The 21,063-nt window shown below is 43.5% G+C and overlaps 3 protein-coding genes across 4 annotated transcripts; 1 reads left to right on the top strand and 2 right to left on the bottom strand.

Annotated features, from left to right (window-relative positions):
• Positions 1-616: 616 nt before the first annotated feature.
• plvapb (plasmalemma vesicle associated protein b) lies at positions 617-5,528 on the bottom strand. Its single transcript, XM_003445132.5, has 9 exons — positions 4,924-5,528; positions 4,440-4,616; positions 4,244-4,331; positions 3,670-3,871; positions 3,363-3,582; positions 2,441-2,590; positions 2,223-2,279; positions 1,666-1,770; positions 617-1,508 (listed from the first exon to the last, which is right to left on the bottom strand). Exons 1-9 carry the CDS (start codon positions 5,122-5,124, stop codon positions 1,500-1,502), a joined length of 1,209 nt encoding a protein of 402 aa, XP_003445180.1. The 5' UTR covers positions 5,125-5,528; the 3' UTR covers positions 617-1,499.
• A 2,035-nt stretch (positions 5,529-7,563) lies between these two features.
• On the bottom strand, positions 7,564-12,353 carry babam1 (BRISC and BRCA1 A complex member 1). Its single transcript, XM_003445062.4, has 9 exons — positions 12,205-12,353; positions 11,153-11,602; positions 11,008-11,066; positions 10,812-10,932; positions 10,545-10,623; positions 10,440-10,464; positions 10,196-10,325; positions 10,005-10,091; positions 7,564-8,453 (listed from the first exon to the last, which is right to left on the bottom strand). Exons 2-9 carry the CDS (start codon positions 11,585-11,587, stop codon positions 8,253-8,255), a joined length of 1,137 nt encoding a protein of 378 aa, XP_003445110.1. The 5' UTR covers positions 11,588-11,602; positions 12,205-12,353; the 3' UTR covers positions 7,564-8,252.
• A 350-nt stretch (positions 12,354-12,703) lies between these two features.
• Positions 12,704-20,784, top strand: ushbp1 (Usher syndrome 1C binding protein 1). 2 transcript variants are annotated; one of them, XM_013271245.3, is made up of 14 exons: positions 12,704-12,943; positions 13,908-14,158; positions 14,365-14,492; positions 14,664-14,827; positions 15,056-15,214; positions 15,336-15,583; positions 16,184-16,324; positions 16,453-16,541; positions 16,666-16,801; positions 16,932-17,139; positions 17,583-17,741; positions 19,237-19,334; positions 19,825-19,947; positions 20,058-20,784. In XM_013271245.3, the coding sequence occupies exons 2-14, from the start codon at positions 13,995-13,997 to the stop codon at positions 20,221-20,223; spliced, it is 1,983 nt and encodes a 660-aa protein (XP_013126699.1). In that variant the 5' UTR covers positions 12,704-12,943; positions 13,908-13,994; the 3' UTR covers positions 20,224-20,784. The 2 variants fall into 2 exon arrangements, with proteins under 2 accessions (XP_013126699.1, XP_005451930.1); XM_005451873.4 differs by having other exon boundaries at positions 13,935-14,158.
• Positions 20,785-21,063: the final 279 nt, after the last annotated feature.

Genomic DNA, 21,063 nt, shown 5'->3' on the forward strand with positions numbered 1-21,063 from the left:
GAAAACGTGCACGGGAATCTAACAGGATAAAAGAAATGATGGTATTATATACACAAATAGGCAAAGATGTTCTGCAAAAACGCTTTTCTGTCTGAACTTAAACACTGTGTTCACTAATCAAAGAGGAGGCGGTGACCGTCTGTGTTAATGCCCATGAACAAAATTGCTTCAAAGGCATCATATAGGACACGAGTCTGGCCTAGAACCCACGGACACCAGTGCTGTGTTTCCTTCATTAACGTGCTGTGCCAGGCCGTCACTGCAGCCGCCTCAGCTGCTGCTTGTTTCTCTCAGGCTTTGGTTTTTGCATTTATAAACTAAAAAGCATGCTTTTCTGAGTTAAGGCGGTTGGCTGTGACGTGCATTTGGACCTCATACTAATTATTACAGTGAAAAGATAACGCGATACAAGCGTAACCTCTGAAATGAAATGAAAGGACCGGGTGTCATGTGGCCATGAAACTGGTTGTCAGTCACCTGCAGTTTGAGTTTCTGAGAACGTGGGCGTTTGTATAAAGATGGCTGTAACTCTGTGTAACTGTAACAGTACTTTTGTTTAACCCCGTAAAGCTGAATGTCTGGTAAGATTAAAAAAACTGCATAACTGTTAACATCAAATGGTTGTGTATTCTTTTATTAAATATACAGTATTTACATCAATTGTAGCAATGAAACAGTCTTCCAGTCAGAAGCTGAAAACATTGCAAATAACACGACTTTTCACTGCATTTGTGTTGTTTTCCTGATATCATGTCCAAACGGATCCACAATAATCATAAAAGCAGACTTCTGTTTCCTGCCACAGACTGGACGTGCTCAGCGATCTGTGCTTATGACGAGAAAAGGAAGCAGAAAAGCCTGAAAACAGCAACGAAACTGGAAAATGACAGTTCATGAAGACTCAGCTGTTTTGTTGTTTTTCTTTCTTTTCTTTAAGCTGATCATAAAAACAAAGTGTTTTCAGTCGAATTAATGATTCCTCGTTTTGACATCCAGTGTTTACGACTTCGAGCGACTCGGCTGACGTGACCATGTGTTTATGACTTAATGGACGTCTGTACTGTCATCCGGGCTACGTTAACATCTCATGTGAAGACCTGCCAGCCACTGGGAGACTTAACAGTTGCTATTTTAAGACTAGCCTGTTTATCGCAGCCTAGTGAGCAGCTGCTGCCTGAAGCTGTGTCTGAGTCTTTGTTACATTTTTAATGTCAGTGGGACGAAATTTCATCGTTTCACAGCAAACAAAAGTATTTTTCCAGGGTCAGTTTTTCTACCTGTGACACACAAAAGGAAATATGTACACCTATTTCTTACATTTACCTGGGTACAAACATGCTTTCAGAGCAGAAGTTCAAAAACACATAATGATGCAGTTAATATGGAGGCAAAGTATCTGCACACTCTAGTATATACACGTGCTTTAAAAAACAAAGTCCTGAGCGCTGTGTGGGCTGGATTTGCCTCTCCTCTCTCTGTGACCATCAGGACGGATTATTTCATTTCACCTGGAAGATAAAACATCAAAACATTTTAAGTAAAATAAGCTGGACGTGTAAAGATCTCATCCCTGCTTAGCATCAGTATTTTATCATTGTCACGGGGACGATATCTGCAGACTGATGAAGCTTCCAGCTCGCAGTAAACAGCAATCTGAATGTTTACCGTTGGAGCTTTGAAGATGCCGATCGTTCCAACAGAAGTCCAGTTAGTCGGAGTGTGCCTGCCCTGCAGCGAGGATGCCTGAAAGCCTGCAGGTTTAGCACCGGGCTGCAAAACAAAGGATTTTTTCACTGTCATTTAATGTTAGACACAGTCAGCACACTGGTGCAGCTTTCTTTTGTGACCTTCTGCCTTCCTTTGTCATCTTGCTTCTCCATCCGCCCTGCAGCTGCTGCAGATTCCTGTCCAATTCCCCCTCACCACCTCACCTCTGCACTGATGTCTATGTAATCACCAGAACTGTTGTAATTTCAGAGCTCAGAGGTGGATGACACTCTGAGAAGGCTGTGACATGGTAACATCTTGGCTTTGGGGGATAAATAAAGCTTCATTTATTTATTTTTTTCCAATTGGAGGGAAATCGAATCCTCCATCCTCGTCAGCTGAGATTCAAGATTGAGTCAAACGTAAATACAATAAGTGAATATCTGTCCCGAGTCCTAATCAAGCTCTCGTTCTGTGACAGTGTTTGTGTTTATTTATTTGTTTGTGTCTTTTACCTTCATATTGGACAGTTGTTGTCTCAGTTCTTCCTTCTCCCGCAGTAATTTCTCCACCTGAGGAAAATACACACGATGTAAATCAAACAGTGTTTGTGTCTAATATGAAACTAGGATTTGCACTCTTATAAAAGCAGATGAAAACAGGAGTGATGAACACATCTGCGTTGTAACGACACAGTGGGCTCTCACTTCCCGTCCATCCAGATCTGATTTACCTTATCATCGTGAGCTTTTTGCGCGATCTGCGACTGTTTGGAAGTTTTTTCAACAAACTCTGAGTGATTGCGTTGACACTCCTCGAAGTCGGAGATTAAGTGTTTGTTTTTCACTTCCAGCTCACTGGACTTTTCTTGAATTTGAGACACCTGAGAGCAAAACAGAACACAATAGTTATCTTCAAATAAATGCAAAGCCATGCATTTCCCTTTAAATGCAGTATTTGCCCTGCGGCTCTGCATCAGACACTCATTTATTTTATTTTAATGATGGACAACATATGAGTAGATAGATTGTTTTTTTTTTTGCTTTCCCAGCTGCAATTTTGAGTAAAAACATGAAAAATATCAAAAATATTTTTGAAGTTTCGAACGTTTTTAAGCTGTTTTAAGAACTTTGACCCGACACTTTCAAGGCGTCCGAGGCTCATTTTAAAGTGCTGCATCAGCAGAGACACATACTTCACGTCTGCTTTGAGCTGGCATTTGCCTCACAGGACATCTGTCTCTTTGGCTACATTTATCAGCAATGATACAATGCAGAGACTTCCTCCCTTGAGAAAGCGGTTTCCCATTCAGATTGTACTCAGGGATATTCCACAGAATTAACTTCTTCAGGGAGAGTTCAAAAGTTTAAAGGCTGAAAGTCTGGCTGAAAATAAACGTCCTCTCCCTCAAGTAGTTAATTTACTGAAGCAAACATCTCTTATGCAGACATCTCCTTCCACGCTACACCTCACTATATTTATCTGACCTTTCAGAATAAAATGAGAACTGAAATTATGATTGCCTGTCACCCCTTCTTAAAAAAACATATCTGGTTGATTGTTTGATGAGTTGGCAGCAGCTGCACCAAAAAGTGATTTTAAACTGAAAGATGCCCCACGGTTCCACTGAGGCATTAGACTAATGTTAAATTTACCATTTTCCCCACATTGTCGAGATAAACCTGGAACTTATTCTCCACGTCTCTGGACAGGTTCGTGCAGCTGTTTTTTATCTTGTCCATATGCTCCCGCTGCTTCTCGCAGGTGAGGTGAAAGGTGAGCTGGTGAGGAATCAGGTTGTTAATCCGGTCCAGGAATGCGCTGGTCACCATCGTGATGCCTTCTAGAGACTTTGCAAAGTCCTCTTTGCACTTGCTGGTGGAGGCAGAGAGAATAAAATAAAACGCTTTAACTTTGCTTATTTTTCAGGTAGTTTCAGTCTCACACGCCACACAGACGTACCTGGTGTACAAGGCGTGCTGCTCCCTGAGAAAGATGTTGTCGCGCCGCAGCTTGACCACCTCCTCGTTGAGGCGCGTTCGGTCTTTGACGGCGCTGTCTAACTCATCCCGCAGATTCTGCACCGTCTGGGTGAAGTTCGCATTGACAACGTCCAGCTTGGCTTCCTGCTGATCGTAGCGTCTCTTCAGGTTAGTCAGCTCGCCTGGAGGATTCAGAGAGAAACTGTCGCGGTGAGACTCGAAGCGACGATTTGACTCTTATTAACTCCAAATAATTACTCTCACAGTTATGCTTATTAAGGCTGAACGCATCAGTTATTAATGATTCAGAGTTATTAGATAACGAGTTTCCAGATGGTTTGCAACATGTTTAACTGTTTAATCAGAAAGAGATCAACCTCGCAACCCAAAAGCATTTTGGATAAAAGACCCGCAGCATCGATATTCTTTTGACTTAACTGTCGCAAGAAAAAGTTCACTTTAACAAAAGACACGTGCACTGTTTATGTTTCATGTTTATGTTTCATGTTTGATAAAACAGATAAAGAAGAAGAAGATGGCACTGAGGTACATACTGCTCGTGCTGCTTCTCGTGACCATAAGAGGGGGCTGTAACTGAGGGGGGGGACGCCGGGCTAGGTTCAGTAGCCTGTTGCAGTCCTCCTGTGAAGAAAAAGTAAATGACACACAAACAACGACATTTGAAGAATGGTTCGAGATTAATGGGTTTATATTTTCTTGCACTGGTGACCAACGGGGAAGTGAACTTACAGACTTTTTCTTCAAATCCTGCTCCGTCTTGTTGGCATCAAGCTTCTGCTTCGCCATCTCTTTCTCCAGAGCTGCTCTCTCCTCAGCCCGAGCCTTCAGCTGAGCCTCCAGCTTACTTTTCTCCTTCCTCAGCTCGATGTTGTTGTCACTCAGTTTATTGAAGCCCAGCTCCAGCTCCTGCAGGATAACAGGCACTCAGCATCAAAGCCATCTCTGCTTCTTACTGCTCTACATATGATAGTAGAACAACTGGGAAATCAAATAAAATGCTAAAATAATTAGAATTATAATAAAAATATTTACAGTGGAAAAAAAACACATTAATGGTTTCTGAACATGACGTCACTGAAATCTAAGAAAACCTCTCAAGGTTCCACTAATAAGCTGTTGTACTGTTATATAAGGTGGGCCTGGACATTTAAATGTCTTTAAAAATATTTGAACGCTTCAGTTTAATAAACTAAACTTAGACCAGCTCACTGACCTTGACCCTTTTCTCTGCTGCAGTCTTCTCCGGCTGTCCGTAGATGACAAAAAGCACCAAGCTGACAATGATGAGTGACTGGATGAGAGAAGAAAAGAGGAAGACGATCCTCATGTAGTAGCCGCAGCTCTTCCCTTTGGACTTGTTCAGGTGCCTTACCTCTGGGCTCAGTTTGGCCCGAGAGTAGCTGGAGCTGTACATGACTGACTACAGAGAAATTATTTGTCCATAAAGAAAATCCGCAAGTATTCTCCTCTGGAAGATGGAAGAAGTCGAGCGTGCGGTGAGGTGATGGTTTCCCAGTCTTCTGCTCGCCTTTTACAGCTCTGCAGCACTGCCGACGTGAAGAAACAGACAGGCACAAGTGGCAGGCAATGATGGACGTAAACAATGACCCTTAGGTGTCCAGAAGGGTCATGTTTATAATTGGTGCTTGAGGCACACTTCCTGTCCATCCCAGCCCAACCTCTCCTGCCTCCCCCTCTTCCCCTCCCGTCCCTAATCAGCCTCTGTCGCAGGACAGCCTCCTGCTGCAAAGCTGCCCAAGTTATCAGAAACTTTCCATGGAACATTTGAAACAAAAATAAGTTGGTGTGGTGGGAATTATATTTAAAGACCTTCAAGACATGTTTCAAGACAAATAAATTTACAGCTTTTCAACAAAAACTGTAAGAAAACCATCAGTTTTCACAAAATGTGCTCATGCTGCCTAAAGAAGTCGCCTTTACACAGGACTGTGGCTGCATGTTCTCCTGTAGTGGCATCTACTAACTCTATTAAATGACCTTAAATTAGGGTTTAAAATAAGTGAGCAATCACTTCCTTATGCCTCCGTGGTAACGGCTCGGACCCACTTTTGCCTTCAGAACCGCCTTAATAATTTGTGGCACAGAATCAACAAGGTGCTGCAAACATTTCTCAGAGATTTTGGTCCATATTGGCGCGATAGCATCACAGCGCCATCAGAAGATGGATGCACTGTGCTCATAAAGGGATGGACCTAGCAACAACACCCAGGCTGGGCTGCAGCAGGATGGATCCATGATTTCATGCTATTTGCACTAAACTTTGACCGTACCATCAGAAGGCTGCAGCACAAATCAAAACTCAACAGACCGGGCAACATTTTTCTAATCTTCTGTGGTCCTAGTTTGATCCTCAGTTTCCTGTTGGCAGGTGAGGCCTTCTGCTGCTGGGGCCCATCTGCCACAGTCGTTCATTGATGCTGTCCTACAAATGTTGGTTGAAGCGCTCTGGTTTTTCTTTGTATTATTGTACGGTCTGGACTTTACAGTAGAAAGTAACAGCTGCGATTTGCCACTACATAAATAAAACCTCTTTTTTAACACTAGAGATGGCTGTGCAGTAAAATCCCAGCAGATCAACAGTTTCTCAAATACTCCAAGCAGCTCAGTGAGCATCAGCAACCACGTCACGTTCAAAGCCACTGAAATCAGTTTTGCTCAGTTTGCATAAACCACATACATCATATTTTCTCAGATAAATATCAGATCACTGAGAACCTCCCATGTCCACCAGAATTAAAAGCACAGACGTTCAGTACTTCAGTAAGACTGCTTATGTTTTGTTTTTTTTTTACCCATGACTTCATGTGATATAAAAATAATGAAGAAACAACAGGAAATATTACCCATCAGTGCCCTATTTAATTATAGCTGCTGCAGACTGATCGTATTCCCCTGGTGCTTGATGAACAATATAAACCATTTAAGGAGTAAAAGCAGAAAATGCCAAACAAAAAAAATTTTCCACCATATCCTGCCTTGAACGAGCACGGAAAGGAGTCATGGTAGTGGAGGAGTGAAGGAGTGAAAACAATAGGGACCTGTCATTCTTTGGGGATGAGGGAATAACAAATTCTCCCTGCAGAGCGCAGACACCCTTCACCCCCCGTCCCACCCACGGCATCCACGGTTGAGCTGGTGACGTCAGGCGCAGTTGGGTCTGCCGGGGAAGGGTGTGAAAGGGGAAAGGTCCTCCAAGCCTGAAGCTTTCCTGCTCCCTATTGTCTCCCTGACAACCTGTCTTCAAGTGGAAAAACACTTATTTATGAGGCACGTTAAGAGTGACAGAAGACAACGAGTCGGGAAAGAGGTGTTAGATAACGTGAACAAAAGCAGGAAACCGAATGGCTGAAGACCGTGATAAGACACCTTTTAAGATAACAGACTAGACATCTTTAAGGTGACGGGAAAACATATTTTACAGCTAAAGCGGTGATTCTCAGCCTGGGGGACAGAGCCGCTGCAGCTCACGAACCACGGGGGGGAAATATGGAGTGCAACCAAACTGAATGAATATGATGCTGTCAGTACTTCACTAACATTTAACTGTAACCTTCAAACAGCACGTGAAGCATCAGAACAAGACTGAGAACCTCCACACTGAATTAATCTTCATGCTACAACTGGAGAAGACTTCCTGTTTATAATGGTGTCTGCTGCTCGACTGCTTAATCACCCGCCATATACACGAACACAAAGACATCTGAGCTGCAGTGAGGCTAGAGCACGGCAGTGACATCACAGTTACAGCTGAAGAACAGCAGAGGCTTTGCTGCCATCTCCTGACAAAACCTAGACATTAAAAAAATAACAACAAATACACAAACATGACAAGTGTCATTAAACGAACGTTGTTTTAATTCACAGAAACAGTTTTACAAATGTAATCTGTACACAGCAAGTGCATCTACGGGCAGTACAAAGGCCATTTTTACAATCATACCCTATATTAGTTTTTCATTGCCGATGTAACATAACGTACGTGTGACAGCTAAGAAAGAAAACAAGCCATTATAAAACAGAAAGTACATTAAAACAGGCAGCAGAGGAAAAGGCAGGATCACATACTTTGTGACATGTATCTCTGTGATTCACTATTTCAAATTAAGGTTCATTAGTTTCCTAATCGCCTGCTTTGGAGCAGTGTGGTGTGTTGTTAGAAAGAAAGCAATAAGGGATGAATGATGCTTTTACACCGTTTAGCTGTTCTTGAACTATTCTTACTGCTTTTATCCTTTTCTTGGATTCTGGGACTTTTAATCATTCCCACGACACCTGCAGCAAACAACTGCATGATTTCTGCAGTTAAGATGAAGAAAAATCAATCACTCGTCTATTTTAGTACAGACATACAATGACTGTGCAGTTGACAACTCACCAAACCCCTTGGTTATCCTTAGATCTACACCTACATCCCAAATAATACATGAATTACAGCAGCTTAGAGAAAAAAACGGTCATAATGTGGAGGAAAAACCGAAACACGTGTGCGTGTGGATTTCACAGAGAAGCCAGTGTCCCATTTTAAACTGTTGCCTCAATGTCCTGGGGGTCGTCCCCCTCCAGCAGGCTGTAAGATGCATGACTCTGGAAAGGCCTTTGTAAAGGGTGAGCCAGAAGTTTGGCCATGCAATTGTGCAGCTCAATGGCGGGTCCGCTTAGGGAAACCTCAAAGCGATAACACATGCCCTTTGAGTCCAGGTTACTGAAAGAGCTGTAATTGTCCTGGAGAAAAAGCAAATACTCAGTTTAAGAGTATGCAAGAATATCAGGCGACATGGTGTAAAACAGCTTATTACATACAGAATCAAAAGGCCGGTGCTGGTTTTTAGTGTCAGTACAACAGTTTTGTCATCACTGGGTGTGAACACAATGTGGACACGAGCAGAAAAGGGTTTGGAGGTGAGTCGGGTGTGCAAAAGCTCCACAGCCCAGAGTTTGGCATCGCTGTCTTGCAATGTGCAGAAAATGTTTAAAAAACGATAAGCTTGGAGGTATAGATGGTTCATTTTTTCAAATATATATTTTTGGGGCTTTTTAGCCTTTAATGAGATGGGAGAGTGGAGAGAAGAAATGAAAGCTGGGAGACGACATGCAGTAAATTCCCTCAGGCGAGACCTCTGCAAGAGCTTTAACGCATGTCTCGCTCCCTCAACCCAGTAACTACAGCGGTGCCCTGATCCACATTTAACGTGCCACTGAGGCTTTTCAAACACGCTGAACACTGAAGAGAAACAAGGACGTACTTTATGTTTAATCATTTATTCAAAGGTTACAACACATGTACTCACTGGACCTTGTTGGTACCGGTTATCTCAGCTGTCTTAGTCCTTTGGGTTTCAACAAAACGCTGGAAACATTTCTCAGAGTTTTTGGTCCATCTTGACATGATAGCATCACGCAGTTGCTGCACAGTCATCGTGGAAATCTCCCGTTCCACCACATCCGAAAGGCCAACGCGCTCTAATGGCGGAGTGCAGTGATCTCATCGTCACGTTCAAGAAACCAGCTCGAGATGATTTAAGCTTTATGAGATGGTGCGTTACCCTGCTGGGAGCCAATCTTCCAATTCTGTTGAACCTGTGTGAAGTGTAGCCTCAGTTTCCTGTTTGTAACTGACACCCAGTGTGCTCCCCTGCTGTTGTAGCCCATCTGCTTCATTAAGACACCAAAACACGTCATGTTTAAAGTGACTTAAATCACCTGCTATGCTGACATGTGATTGGCCGATTGGATATTTGCATTAACAAGCAACTGATCCCGTGTACCTAAGAAAGTGACCAATGAGTGTATAGTGTGTGTGCTTTGTGTAATACTTGCTCTTTGAAAAGCGTGTTCTCAGTAAAGCACTCACCCACAGTGTGCCATTATTGGGTCGTTTTATCGACTGAACTAACTTATTTTAACAGATTTGATCTTTATCACGAGTTATTTTATGTTCCTCTGTCTTCTTATTCCTCATGTTACTAATCATCCACACTTTTCCCCCGTTTGGTAACACAGTAACTGCATCGCTGTGTCACAGCATGAAGCTTGCTTGACTCCTTTAACCACCCGGTCCGTGACAGTCTAAGGCTGCGGTCAGTTTGAGCCTGGATACTATTCGATGCCTTGTGTATGGACCGAAACCTCTGATGAATGTTTCCAGCACCTTGTTGAACCGGTGCCACAAAGATTTAAGGCAGTTCTGAAGGTAGAAGTGCATCAAACCTGGTACATGGAGCAGCTGCACACAGTTTAAACCAATAACCCTCCATCACCAGCTTCTGCACTCACCCTCCAGCTGGTCTCATCCCCCTGCTCCTCCACCCCGTTGTGCAAATAGACCACGTCGAAGAAAAAATATGGCGACTGCAGCATTTTCTGTGACAGGACAGAGAAACACAAAGTGCACAGTCAGGAACAGGTCCCACGTGTAAAAACTAAAATACAGACACAAAGAGATGCCCCATCAGTGCTGTACTTACACTAACAGCCTCAGATGGGTTGAACTGCAGCTGCCCAGCATGACGGCTGTAGATAAGCACAGTCCGCACCACATACGGAGGCGGGACAGTCTGAATATTCTCCATCAACGGCAGCTCGATTTTCTGACGTCTGCAAAAGCACAAAATGAGCAAACGGCTCAGTTGAAACATTTGTGTGTTTAGAAGCTAAAAAACTCGTATTTTTAATCAAATTGGGACACTTTAGTGCAGATCTTTTACTTACATGACATTAAGGAGATCTTCCAGGTCTACAAAAGGGCAGTTAAGGGTCGAAACCAAACATCTAGAAGTTACTAGCATTTTTTTGTCAATTTCAGTCAAAGGATACTGAAGGACTCACACACGTTGGTCTCCAGGTCATACAGACAGCTGCACAGCTCCCTGGGATCAGAGGTAAAGCCTGACAGCTGAGATATGTCAACAGATGGATTAAATGACGTTACATTAGGGAAGTGGATTCAACCGCCATAGACAACAACAAAGAAATAGGAACTACATGATCATACCCAAACAAACGGCTCAGAGTCTGTTGAGTCTTCTACATTTTTTAGAGGTAACACATAAAAAAGAGCATCCTAACAGCTCTCGTACTCACCCACAGGGCGTCATCGTTGACGACCACCAGAGCAAACTCATGCCGTTTGTCAATCTTGTGTTTTGTTCTGACAAACATCTCAATCATCTTCTGGGATATGTTCAGAGCATTTGTTTTAGACCTAGGTTGAAAAACACTCAAATTAGACGGTGAAACTTTGACGACACACAACGAAGTTTAACATGCAGTCGCTTACCCATTAAAGGACTCCAGCTTTGGCAAAGACATCTCTTCAGAAAGATCTAAGCAGATAATCTGTCATAAAAGAGAAGAACTTACAGTGAAAATGATTTTTTTTTTCTTGTGACCCTTCAAAAATCAGAAATGTTAAGTGGACCCACCACTTTCTCTGGGCAGTTTACGCGGGGCACTCTGAGCTGATACTCTGCCGGTGAAGGGACGGACGTGGTGAGTGTGGGCTGCTGCTGTGTGGACTTTGGCCTGTCTTTGGTTGACACGGCTGTAGTGGAAAGCGGTACCGTAGCACTGGCCGCAGCAGTCGCGCCTGCAATGGCAGCAGGAGCTACAGCCTGAGCTGTAGACACTGAGATGGTTGCGGTGGTGGAACTTGGAGGGCTGTCGCTGGTCGAGGCCTCGCCTTCTCCCTCCACACGACTTCCCACGGCAGGCTGAGATATGCTGGGGTTCCCGTTGCCTCCGAGGCTGCCAGTGCTGCTGCGTCGGTCCTCAGCACCCTCGGGGTTGGAGCGCGTTCGAGGTCGAAGCTCTACGAGACGCTCCTCTCCATCTGCTGGGCCAGGCTCTGGTGTGTCCATTGATAAAGGAGGAAGCTACAGAAGTCGAGGTGGTGAGGTTAAGTTAGATAAGTTATTCTGGATCTCAAAGATTTCTAGCATTTAACAGGTGATGGAATCCCTTGACATTAAAAGGCTGGGATAATATATTTTTAACTTTGCTTGCTGTCCATCCTTCACAAAGACCAACAAGTGCAAATCCACCTAAAATCCTACACACGGGCTTCTCATAAACTGCTTGCCCCTAGCTTACAGAGGGCAGATTTACACCAGACCACCACACAACCATTTTCATCAACTTTAAAATCATATTTCTACTTTCAGTGCAAACTCAGTCCAGTGTAAAGTTCATTTTACACAAAAGGACTCTACGTGTTAGCTCGAGTGTAATGTGTAGATACACGCGGTGGTGTATATTTACGTGAAATATTATTAATTAGCAAAAGCTTCAGTCAGTGCGACCAGAAAACCTGACAAAGTGCTAAAAACCACAGCAGACAGAGCAGCTGATGCTCCACGGCTGTAGCAACATTAGCCGTTAGCATTAGTTAGCTTTAAATAAAACAAATACGTCAAATCAGTCACTCTGTGAACTAAAGCATGACTTTCACATCTGAAAGAAAAGAACACACACTTACTTAATTATTACGACTGATCTTGTATTTATATACGGTAAAAACTCATTGAGGACTGAGAAATATTCCAACAGCGAGCTAACATTTGTTTTGAACGGACACTTCCTGAACGGAAATGATACAACCAGAAAATGGAACGGGTACAATGGAATTGTGGGTAATGAAGTTTATGGATTGTGGTGCTCAAAAAACAGTGTTGCTGACCTAATAATGTAGTTTTTACTGCAGTAACAGTAGTAGTAGCATAAAAAGCTCTGTTTGAGTCCACAGATACTGTCATGCATAAGTAATCGATTGATTTATTGATGCATTGAGTTTATTCTACCAAAGTGAGTCTTTTACTATATTTTTGCCAACACTGAGAATGTGCAGAATGTATCCAAAAAATAAACAGATAGCATTTTTCCGGTGTATACATCACATTATAACCAGATAGGATAATTCACACCCCCTTTGGTCATAATCAGACATGGAAGCACACTACGGACAAAACAGGAAAGGACTCAGAGTGAAAGGGAATGGGTGGGGATGACTTTTCCACTTACTTCACCCATCACACAAAACAGTGTTAGGCAGACATGAAGAGAGCAGACTTATTACAGAGACTGACTCTTGGAAACTATAATTACACAAAATAGTAGGAGTGAAGAAAACAGCCCCTCATTTTGTCAATTTTTTTTTTTTTTTTACACACGTGTAAACTGAGTAACTTCTGCAGTCACACAGATCGGCGAGCATGGAGGTAAGTTTTGATGAAATGTTTGAGTGATTGTTTTGAAGGTGTAGTGAGATTTGGAGCAACACAAATCCAGTAAAGCTTATGATATGTGACACAGTACACGAGTTTGTAATGCAGTTCAGAGCTGTCATTGATAAATGTCTAATGCAGATGTCGCATGTTGTTCCAACATGCCCCATAAGAGAAGAACTGTTGTTTGCAGAACTGCTGCACCACCATAATACAGACTTTAAATGATTTAATCTGCACCGTTGATAAGGCAGAGAAAGTTTTTTTTACTGTTTGGAAACATGCACTTTGCACATAAATAATTAAATCCACAAATTTGAAATTAGACAGTTGGTCTGACAGTATATGTTAGGTCTTTGTTCCCCATTTTCATGCCTAAATGACTTTTCTCTGACACTGACTGGGAATAGTTTGATAATGAGGATAAGGAATTTCAAGTATGTTGCCAACTCCGGCCTGCACCATATATACGTGTGTTATTAAAAAAGATGTATGTGTTTAATTGTTTAAAAAGTACATTTTCATTCTACATCTAACTATAGTTAATGCCATAATAAAAGAGTTACATTTTGTTCTGATTCAACATTTTGTGTCTGAGAGATTTGTTCAGCGTTCTTCATGAAAACAATAGATGGTTCGGTCCACAAATATTTGCTTGGCAGGAAGTTGGATGTCAGGATGTTTTAGTTTCCTCCTTTTCCGTTGCTCAGAACAATGGCTGCCAAACATGTTTGGCTCAATAGCCTAACAGATTTTTAATGCTGATACATTATATAATTAGATTATTTTGCTGTACTCGCTAATAGGTGTTTGTTCACAGGAAGAAAGAAGGCTACATACATCGGGTGTGATGTGTGTTATTATTGGTCTACACAGAAGTGACAGATTGCAGAAATATGCAGAAAAATATAGCAAAAAACTAAATTAATGGGTCCACTGAGTTATTTTTTTCTTTCAGTCCAAACACGACTCCATGTTTCTGTAGGATTTCAGGCGAAGCAGATGTGACAGTCTGGATGTAGGGTCAAGGTGTGACAAGGAGGCGATGAGCCCGAGTGACTATATCCCCCTCTACCACGAGGGCTGTGACCCCGCAGTCATCCTCGAGCCTACACCAGCAGAGCTGGCTCAGTGTGAGGCTGAAGTGGGCACGCTGCTCAACATCATTGCTGAACTGAACAAGAAGATGGGGTCACTAAAAGCTCCGAGGTAAGCGAGGCGCCCGGCGCGATGGCGTGATTTACTGCAGCATCACCTTTGGCTCGACTTTGACTTGAATACTAATGCCACCCTTACAAGACACCTGAAATCTGTGGATTTGTATTCATCCTTGTGGCCAATACCACACATATTTTCACATTAATAGGGAGTTTGATATTCAACTTATAGCTCGTCTAAACGCACTACTCTTGCAGTGAACCAGATGACACGAGACCGCCGGCTCCATCCAGGCCTCTGGTTCCAGATCTTCTGTCTCACCGGCTCGTTAGAAGCAGCCCAGAAAGAAACAGCCCAACATCTAAACCTCCGCTGAATGACCAAGGTTGGTGTTACCATAGCACCACTCGTTCATCAGCAGATCTTATCAGTTTGGATGCCATGCACTTTCATCCAATTCAGAAGCTTCCACCAAAGAGAACAATTAATATTTTATGTTTATGTTCTTTATTGCAATAGTGCATATATCCCTGTACCTTTGCTTTCTATCCACTAGGAGGCAGTGGTGTTGTCTGGAGCAAACTGCAGGAGGTCTTATCATCAGTGGAGGACTCCATCAGCTTCAGAAGGACCTGGGCGGCCCCCATCACAGCTTCTGACCAGGAAAAGCACAGAGAACATCTGAGAGCAGCTCAAGAGAACTGGGTTAAAGCCAGCCAGGTATAAGTTAAAAACAAATCAGAATAATCACAATTAAAATATCTATTAAGTAATTTAAAGCTGCTAAGCCCAAGAAAAAAGAGCTTCAGGTCGATATACTGGCTCTTCTTCTTTCATAAAAAAAAAGAAAATTCCGCAAGGATCGGTTTATTAGAAAAAAATGTCATTGTACAGACTATCTTTAGACTCCCATCAGTCCCTTTCATGATGCTGCTTCATTTCCGACAGATATTGGAAGAGATGGAAAGAGAGTTTGGGATTTCATGCCCGTCAACCTTCCCAAGAGACCAGTACCAGGAAGACACGCTGGATGGGGACAAACAGGAGTCTGCTCTCAGAAGCCCGCCACAGAGCAGCATCAGCCCGGTGGAAGAGGAGAAGAACAAGGTGGGAGAAGGTGTCTCGTACTTTATTAGCCAGAATGAATCTCATTCAGCGGACAAAGATGCACTAAACAGTACAAGAGACTGACAAGAATCAGTGCAGTTGCCTTTCTCCTGTGTTTCAGCTGGTTGGTCTCCATAAAGCCTGGAGGTCTGGCGGCCACATTCCTTCCTACCGGTCCACTGCTGGGGCCCTAAGTCCAGACTGGGCCCCGCCTCCCTATCCCGGTTCACCTTTACTCCACAGGAGAGCCAACAGAGCTGTGACGCCTCTGACTGTGGGTGGGGATGGATCTCCACTGGGATCAGTTAACTCGGGCAGTCCCTGTCCCAGCCCCCTCAGCCTGGAGTCTGAGACAGAGCGGCTCAACAGGTGGGAGTGATTAGCAGCTTAGAAGGTTTAGGAGTTATAAATAAAAATAAAAACTCTGCTACCACATTGTTGACACACGCTGTCCCTGTATTTACATGTATGTAAAGAAAGACAGATACAGTTTTTATTGACCCGTTCACTTACTTGACTTATGACCATTTGTTCTTATAACCTCCCACAGCTCATTTAAAGATTCAGGTAGTGCCTCAGGTAGATATCTATAACAGGTACACTACGCTAACAGAGTACTCAAAGCATTTTATACAACATGCCGCATTCACCAGTACTTTCTATTTATCATTCACACTCTGACTTGGAATTAGTATCTTGCCCAAGGATAATTGGCATACGGCCTGGAGGAGCCAGGGATCGAACCACCAACCTTGCGATTAGTAGATGACCTGCTCTACCTCCTGAAGACCGCCTCAAAGTGCATATAAGGGTCAAATCTCAAATCTCACTGGTCTGATTGATGATGTAATTGCTGAAGATTAGCTCAACCAATGAAGTAAAGCGGCTACTTCCTTAGCGACATGTATTATTTTGATCATTAAAGCCATTTCATTCTTAATCCCCTCATCCTCACTCGCTTTACCGCAGATGCATCGAGAGGCTGAAGGCCAGAAACGAACGTCTCACTGCAGCTCTGGAGCGAAGGAAAGGAGAGTCGGAGCAGATCAATCTCACGCTAAACAGGCTTGAGTCCGACTGCTCGGCCCTGCAGATGGCTCTCAGATACTGGTACAAATAAACATTTCTGTCTGTGTCAACGCTTGATGAGTTCGTTATCACCTGTCAGAAACCATCAGCATGCACAGGTCAGTTTAACAGTATTAGCAAGGTCACGTTTTGTCTTTTGTGACTGACAGTGAGGAGTGTGAAGAGGCCTACGGCGAGCTACTGTCGCTTTATGACGCCAGGAAGCAGCAAAGCAGTCCTCAGCAGAGTGTCTCAGCAGGTGATGGAATACCAAGTTTTTATACTGCTCGCACCAAAGGGCACTCAGACACTGACGTGTACAATATACGGCTTTCAATCGTGCATCAGACACAGTTGGGTTCTCTCTTTTTCCCCATCATCAGAGCCAATCGGTGACAGTCAGGACCCAGACAGTCCATTAGCTCAGCTGAGGAAAATGGGAACTGAAGAGCTGTCCACCTCCTTCTCAACAGCAGGGGTCACAGAGGAGACGGAAACACCGAGTCACACGGGGCAGAGGTGATGTTTTAAAACGCTTACACACAACAAAGCTAGCGAAAGAGTTCGAGATCACCGCGTAGGAACTTCAAATATGCAAATTTCTTGGGCTGCGCTTTTGTCAGCTTGTTCACTGCAAGTAACCCCACAGGACGCCCGAGGATCGGGAGGCAGCTCTCCGGCAGCAAATTGAGCGCCTGAAGAGGGACCGCGCAGCCATTTGCCTCCCTAAGGCAGGTCCGGGAGTAGAGGCCAGACTGAGCCCACCTGGACAAAGAGGGGGTCACATGACTAAAGACAAACCTGCTGATAACAAGAAGGAGAAGGCTTCCCTGTTTTATGAACTGATCTCAGTCAGGGTATGATGTACATTACAATCACACCATGCCCAGGAAAAATATAAAAGCATGCAAAAATATGGATGCAAAGACATTATGAGGAGTAAAATATTTAGACTGCATACTTTCCTAAAACACTGTTTGCATAGTACTCTAAATATATATACGGGATATAGTGGATGAGACGCCATGAATATACCGATTGACCTAATTCCTAATAACTCAAACAAAAGTGCAAACCAGCTAAACGAGACAGAGTTTCATGAATTTACATGTAAACAAAAAAGAAAAATCGTGGGACACAACATCAGGATATTCTAAAGAAATCTTTTATATTCATAAAATCAACAGAGGAACCAAAGCTGGGCTTTTGTGCCTCTACAGCTGATATGTAAAATGACCCCACTTTATCTTTCCCTATCATGTAGCTGCCATTTACTCTTTAAATAACCGTTTTTGTTCAGGAGGAGATGTCAGATCTGCGAGCTTTAATCCGCCTCAAGGAGAAAGAGCTGAGGTGTCTGGAGTGGAGTTTAATGGGGCAGAAGGCTCAGGGAGCAGCTGGAGTCTTCATCCCAGAAGGTCTCCAAGAGGAGGTGGGGGATCGTAGGACTGAACAACAGGTAGGATACACTCCCGCAGCAGCAATCCAGACGGGGTTTTTATCCTTTCTTTTTTTTCAAATTGGAAAATAATACAAAGTCAAGGTGAAACGAGCAAGAGGGAGCAGGACGCTGGTCTACTGTGACAGACCCGATTCAAATATGGGTGCCCCACGTGGGAAATCACACATCTACAAAAGCAGAATCCCTCCAGGCCAGGAAGGATATTTTGGTTCCACAAGGTCTTCTGCTGAGCTGTCCTGTCACTGCAGCACAGATTCGTACCGCGCATCTCTGTCATTGTCAAATGACAAAGAGTGGAACAGCTCCTTTAGCTTTCTGTGACCCCGTGATGTTAATTTGCACTGGCTGTTTGCCTCCAGATTACAAATGTGAACAGCTTTCAAACTTCATGTGCTGCACGCTGCCTGGTTTCTGCAGACTGTATCCTGTTTGGCTAGTTCGCCTAAAATCTCAGTCAGCGCCCATGCTGTGTAATAAATGCTCCCGTGTACATGCAGACGTCTCAACCAACTGATTTTGCTCAGGTGGAGAAATTAGACCCAAGTATTATGTTCCTGATACAGTCAATGATAAAAACAAATGATGTGAAATTTCAGATTCAGAATACGTTCGAGAAAATTATGTGGTCACATCGCTCGGAGACAGTAAGAACAGTAGCTGACCACATGCAGGGATGGTTCCTCTGTCTCTCACTGAGCGCGCTCCTGTCACTGGCCAGCACGTCATGTGGGGGCTGGGAGGTATCGTCCAGCATCGTCCTTGTCCTGGAAAACGTCCACCTCTCTGATACCACTTTAAGAGAGTCCAGCTCCATCCCCACAACACTCCGGGCCTCGCGGATCACTTTATTCGGTCTGTTGGACACTGAACTAAAGAAATACTGGAGACCACCAGTGCTACCCCCCAGCCTCCTGGTAGCTCGTATGGTATGAATTAGAAAATCTCAATTAATCACAATCACAAGATTTTCAGAAAACTTGACCTCTGACCTTGACCTTGAGGTCAACATTGGGATATCAAGTCCACCTCATTCTCAGGTTATCCTATTCACAAACTTCGGTGTCCACGCCCGACAGTATCCCATCAGCCTTAAAGTGTAAAAACACGTCCATATTTTTCCCTTTTTTCACTTTCCATGTTTCTAAACCATAAACTATCTTACAGTACAAAAAATCCTCCTGGCTGCCAGTGCTGCCCCTCAGCCTGCTGTCAGATCCACACGTGCCATAAATGTTCAAATCCTGGGTGATTTTTGATTGAAACTTGTGCGAGATTTGTTGTGGATATGTTGTTGTTGTGGAAATCTGAGCTAGGAAACTTTATTCTTTAGCTGAACTGCTCGCAGCAGGGTGTGAGGAGACATCGCATCCTGACAATCTGAAACGCCTGGGAGCCGCAGCTTTAGATCAAAGTGCACATACGCTAGAAGAGAAATGAATGGAAGACACCTTTGGGACTTTGGGCGTTATCCTAACTGAACGTTGTGTTTCAGAGGCTCTGTGAGAATGCAGCGAAGCTCGGTTGTGAAGGGGACGTCGTTGGTTATAGGACAAGACCCATCCTGAAAGAGCTGCAGGCGGTCCTGCAGAGGTGAGGGTTGGATTCAGTCTTTTCCATACTTAACGGTGTTATATGGCCTCTATATAGAAGCACTTTAGCGCTTGACAACTTTTGGTTTCGTGTCTTAACAATAAAATCTGATAATAATTATGATAGTAATTATCTGGATGTTGAATATGTGGACGTACTTGAATATAATCAGGTTTGAAAATGCGTCATACGTCTCAGACATCTCTTGGCTGCTTTGAACTGTTGCTTAGGAACGCTGCAGACTTTGCACATAAAGAATTTCTAGCTGTTTCTCTCCACGAGGTGCTTCAGAGAGCACCTTTTCTCTTCTGACCTGGAGTGCTGAATACTTTTAAATAAAGCACTCCTGTTGACACAATGCGTCACAGTGGCTCTAAGGCCAAGGACGCATATTAAATATGAGTCTGTGAGTAAACATCTTTTGTGCTTGCAGCAAAATGAATAACCTCACAGCATGTTTTCTCCACTGACCTCACTATTTCTTTTCCAGGGAGCAAGCCTTGAAGAAGCGGCTGGCTTTGGTCCATGAGTCACTGAACGCGGCTGTCTCAGACAGTTCCTCCCACAGGAGGGACAATGCAGAGCAGATAGCTCGCCTCACACAAGCTCACAGGTGAATGGAAAAAGAAAGCTGCTGAATTACTTCTTTGGTGTTTGTTCATCAGGCCCTTTGTGCTCAGCTTGAATCAAAGTTAAAAAGTCATCTGGATCTTTTCGTCGCAGCAAAGCCTTGAGTTCGTACCGTCAGATACGGAGGAAGTATCGGGAGCAGGTGTGGCGGCTGGAGCAGAAATTGGCGGCCTCGATGGAGAGTCGACACGGCCAGGGCGGAGCTGCAAAAGCTGCAGAGGAAGCCTTGGAGTGGAGGAGGGAAGAGACTGTTTTATAAGACATCAAGTCTTCGCTGAAAGCCATCTCGACATCCACATCTTAATCACATCAGCTACATGTACAAATATGACGAATATAGATTTCTGCTTTTATCTATTTTATATTAGGTGCTTATATTTTTAGCTTTCTTCTGGCCCTGTAAAGAATATCTATTTATGTAGTGATCATTAATGACATCCAGCACTTTCTTTGGCTCTTAGGGGGTAAAAAATAAAACATAGAAAACACTGTGATTTTTACCTTTTCGATGTTTGTAAGATTTATCAATAAACTGAATTGGACTCTAAAGCTTCGCGTCTCTAAAAGGATCCACACGTCACAAGACACATTGGACAAACAGCTGGGACTCAAAGACTGAGCCCACTGAAGGCCTCAGGACTGATCTCAACAGTGCACACGTCCATTTTCCTGTAAATGCCAACAAGCTGCTCCCAGTCATCCCTCCTTTTGCGACCGAGCAGGGTTAGTAGTCGACATAGTAGCGTACCTACTGTGTCATTTTCTAAGCTTCGCTTCGCACTCATATGTCCAAACTTACCTTGTGTATGGTTATTGTTCAGCTATCTGGAAATATCTGCCTTGTACATTTGTGCTGTAATCCAAATATACTGAGGAACACGTTCCTGCACAGGAGACACACTTTGTGCCTCCTTTCCTGTAAAATACCCAGACGTTAGTCAATGTTAAGTTATTCCATAATATAGTCCGACCCTGAAAAGTACGGCGTATCTATGTTGTTTGTTTTTCTGCTAAATCACCAGGAAATGACACAGTATTTAAATGTACTTATAATATAATTATTTCTTTATACCCTGTAAAAACCTTACTTGTTACCTCT

Source organism: Oreochromis niloticus, linkage group LG17 (genome assembly GCF_001858045.2).
Source record: "Oreochromis niloticus isolate F11D_XX linkage group LG17, O_niloticus_UMD_NMBU, whole genome shotgun sequence".
Lineage (NCBI taxonomy): Eukaryota > Metazoa > Chordata > Actinopteri > Cichliformes > Cichlidae > Oreochromis > Oreochromis niloticus.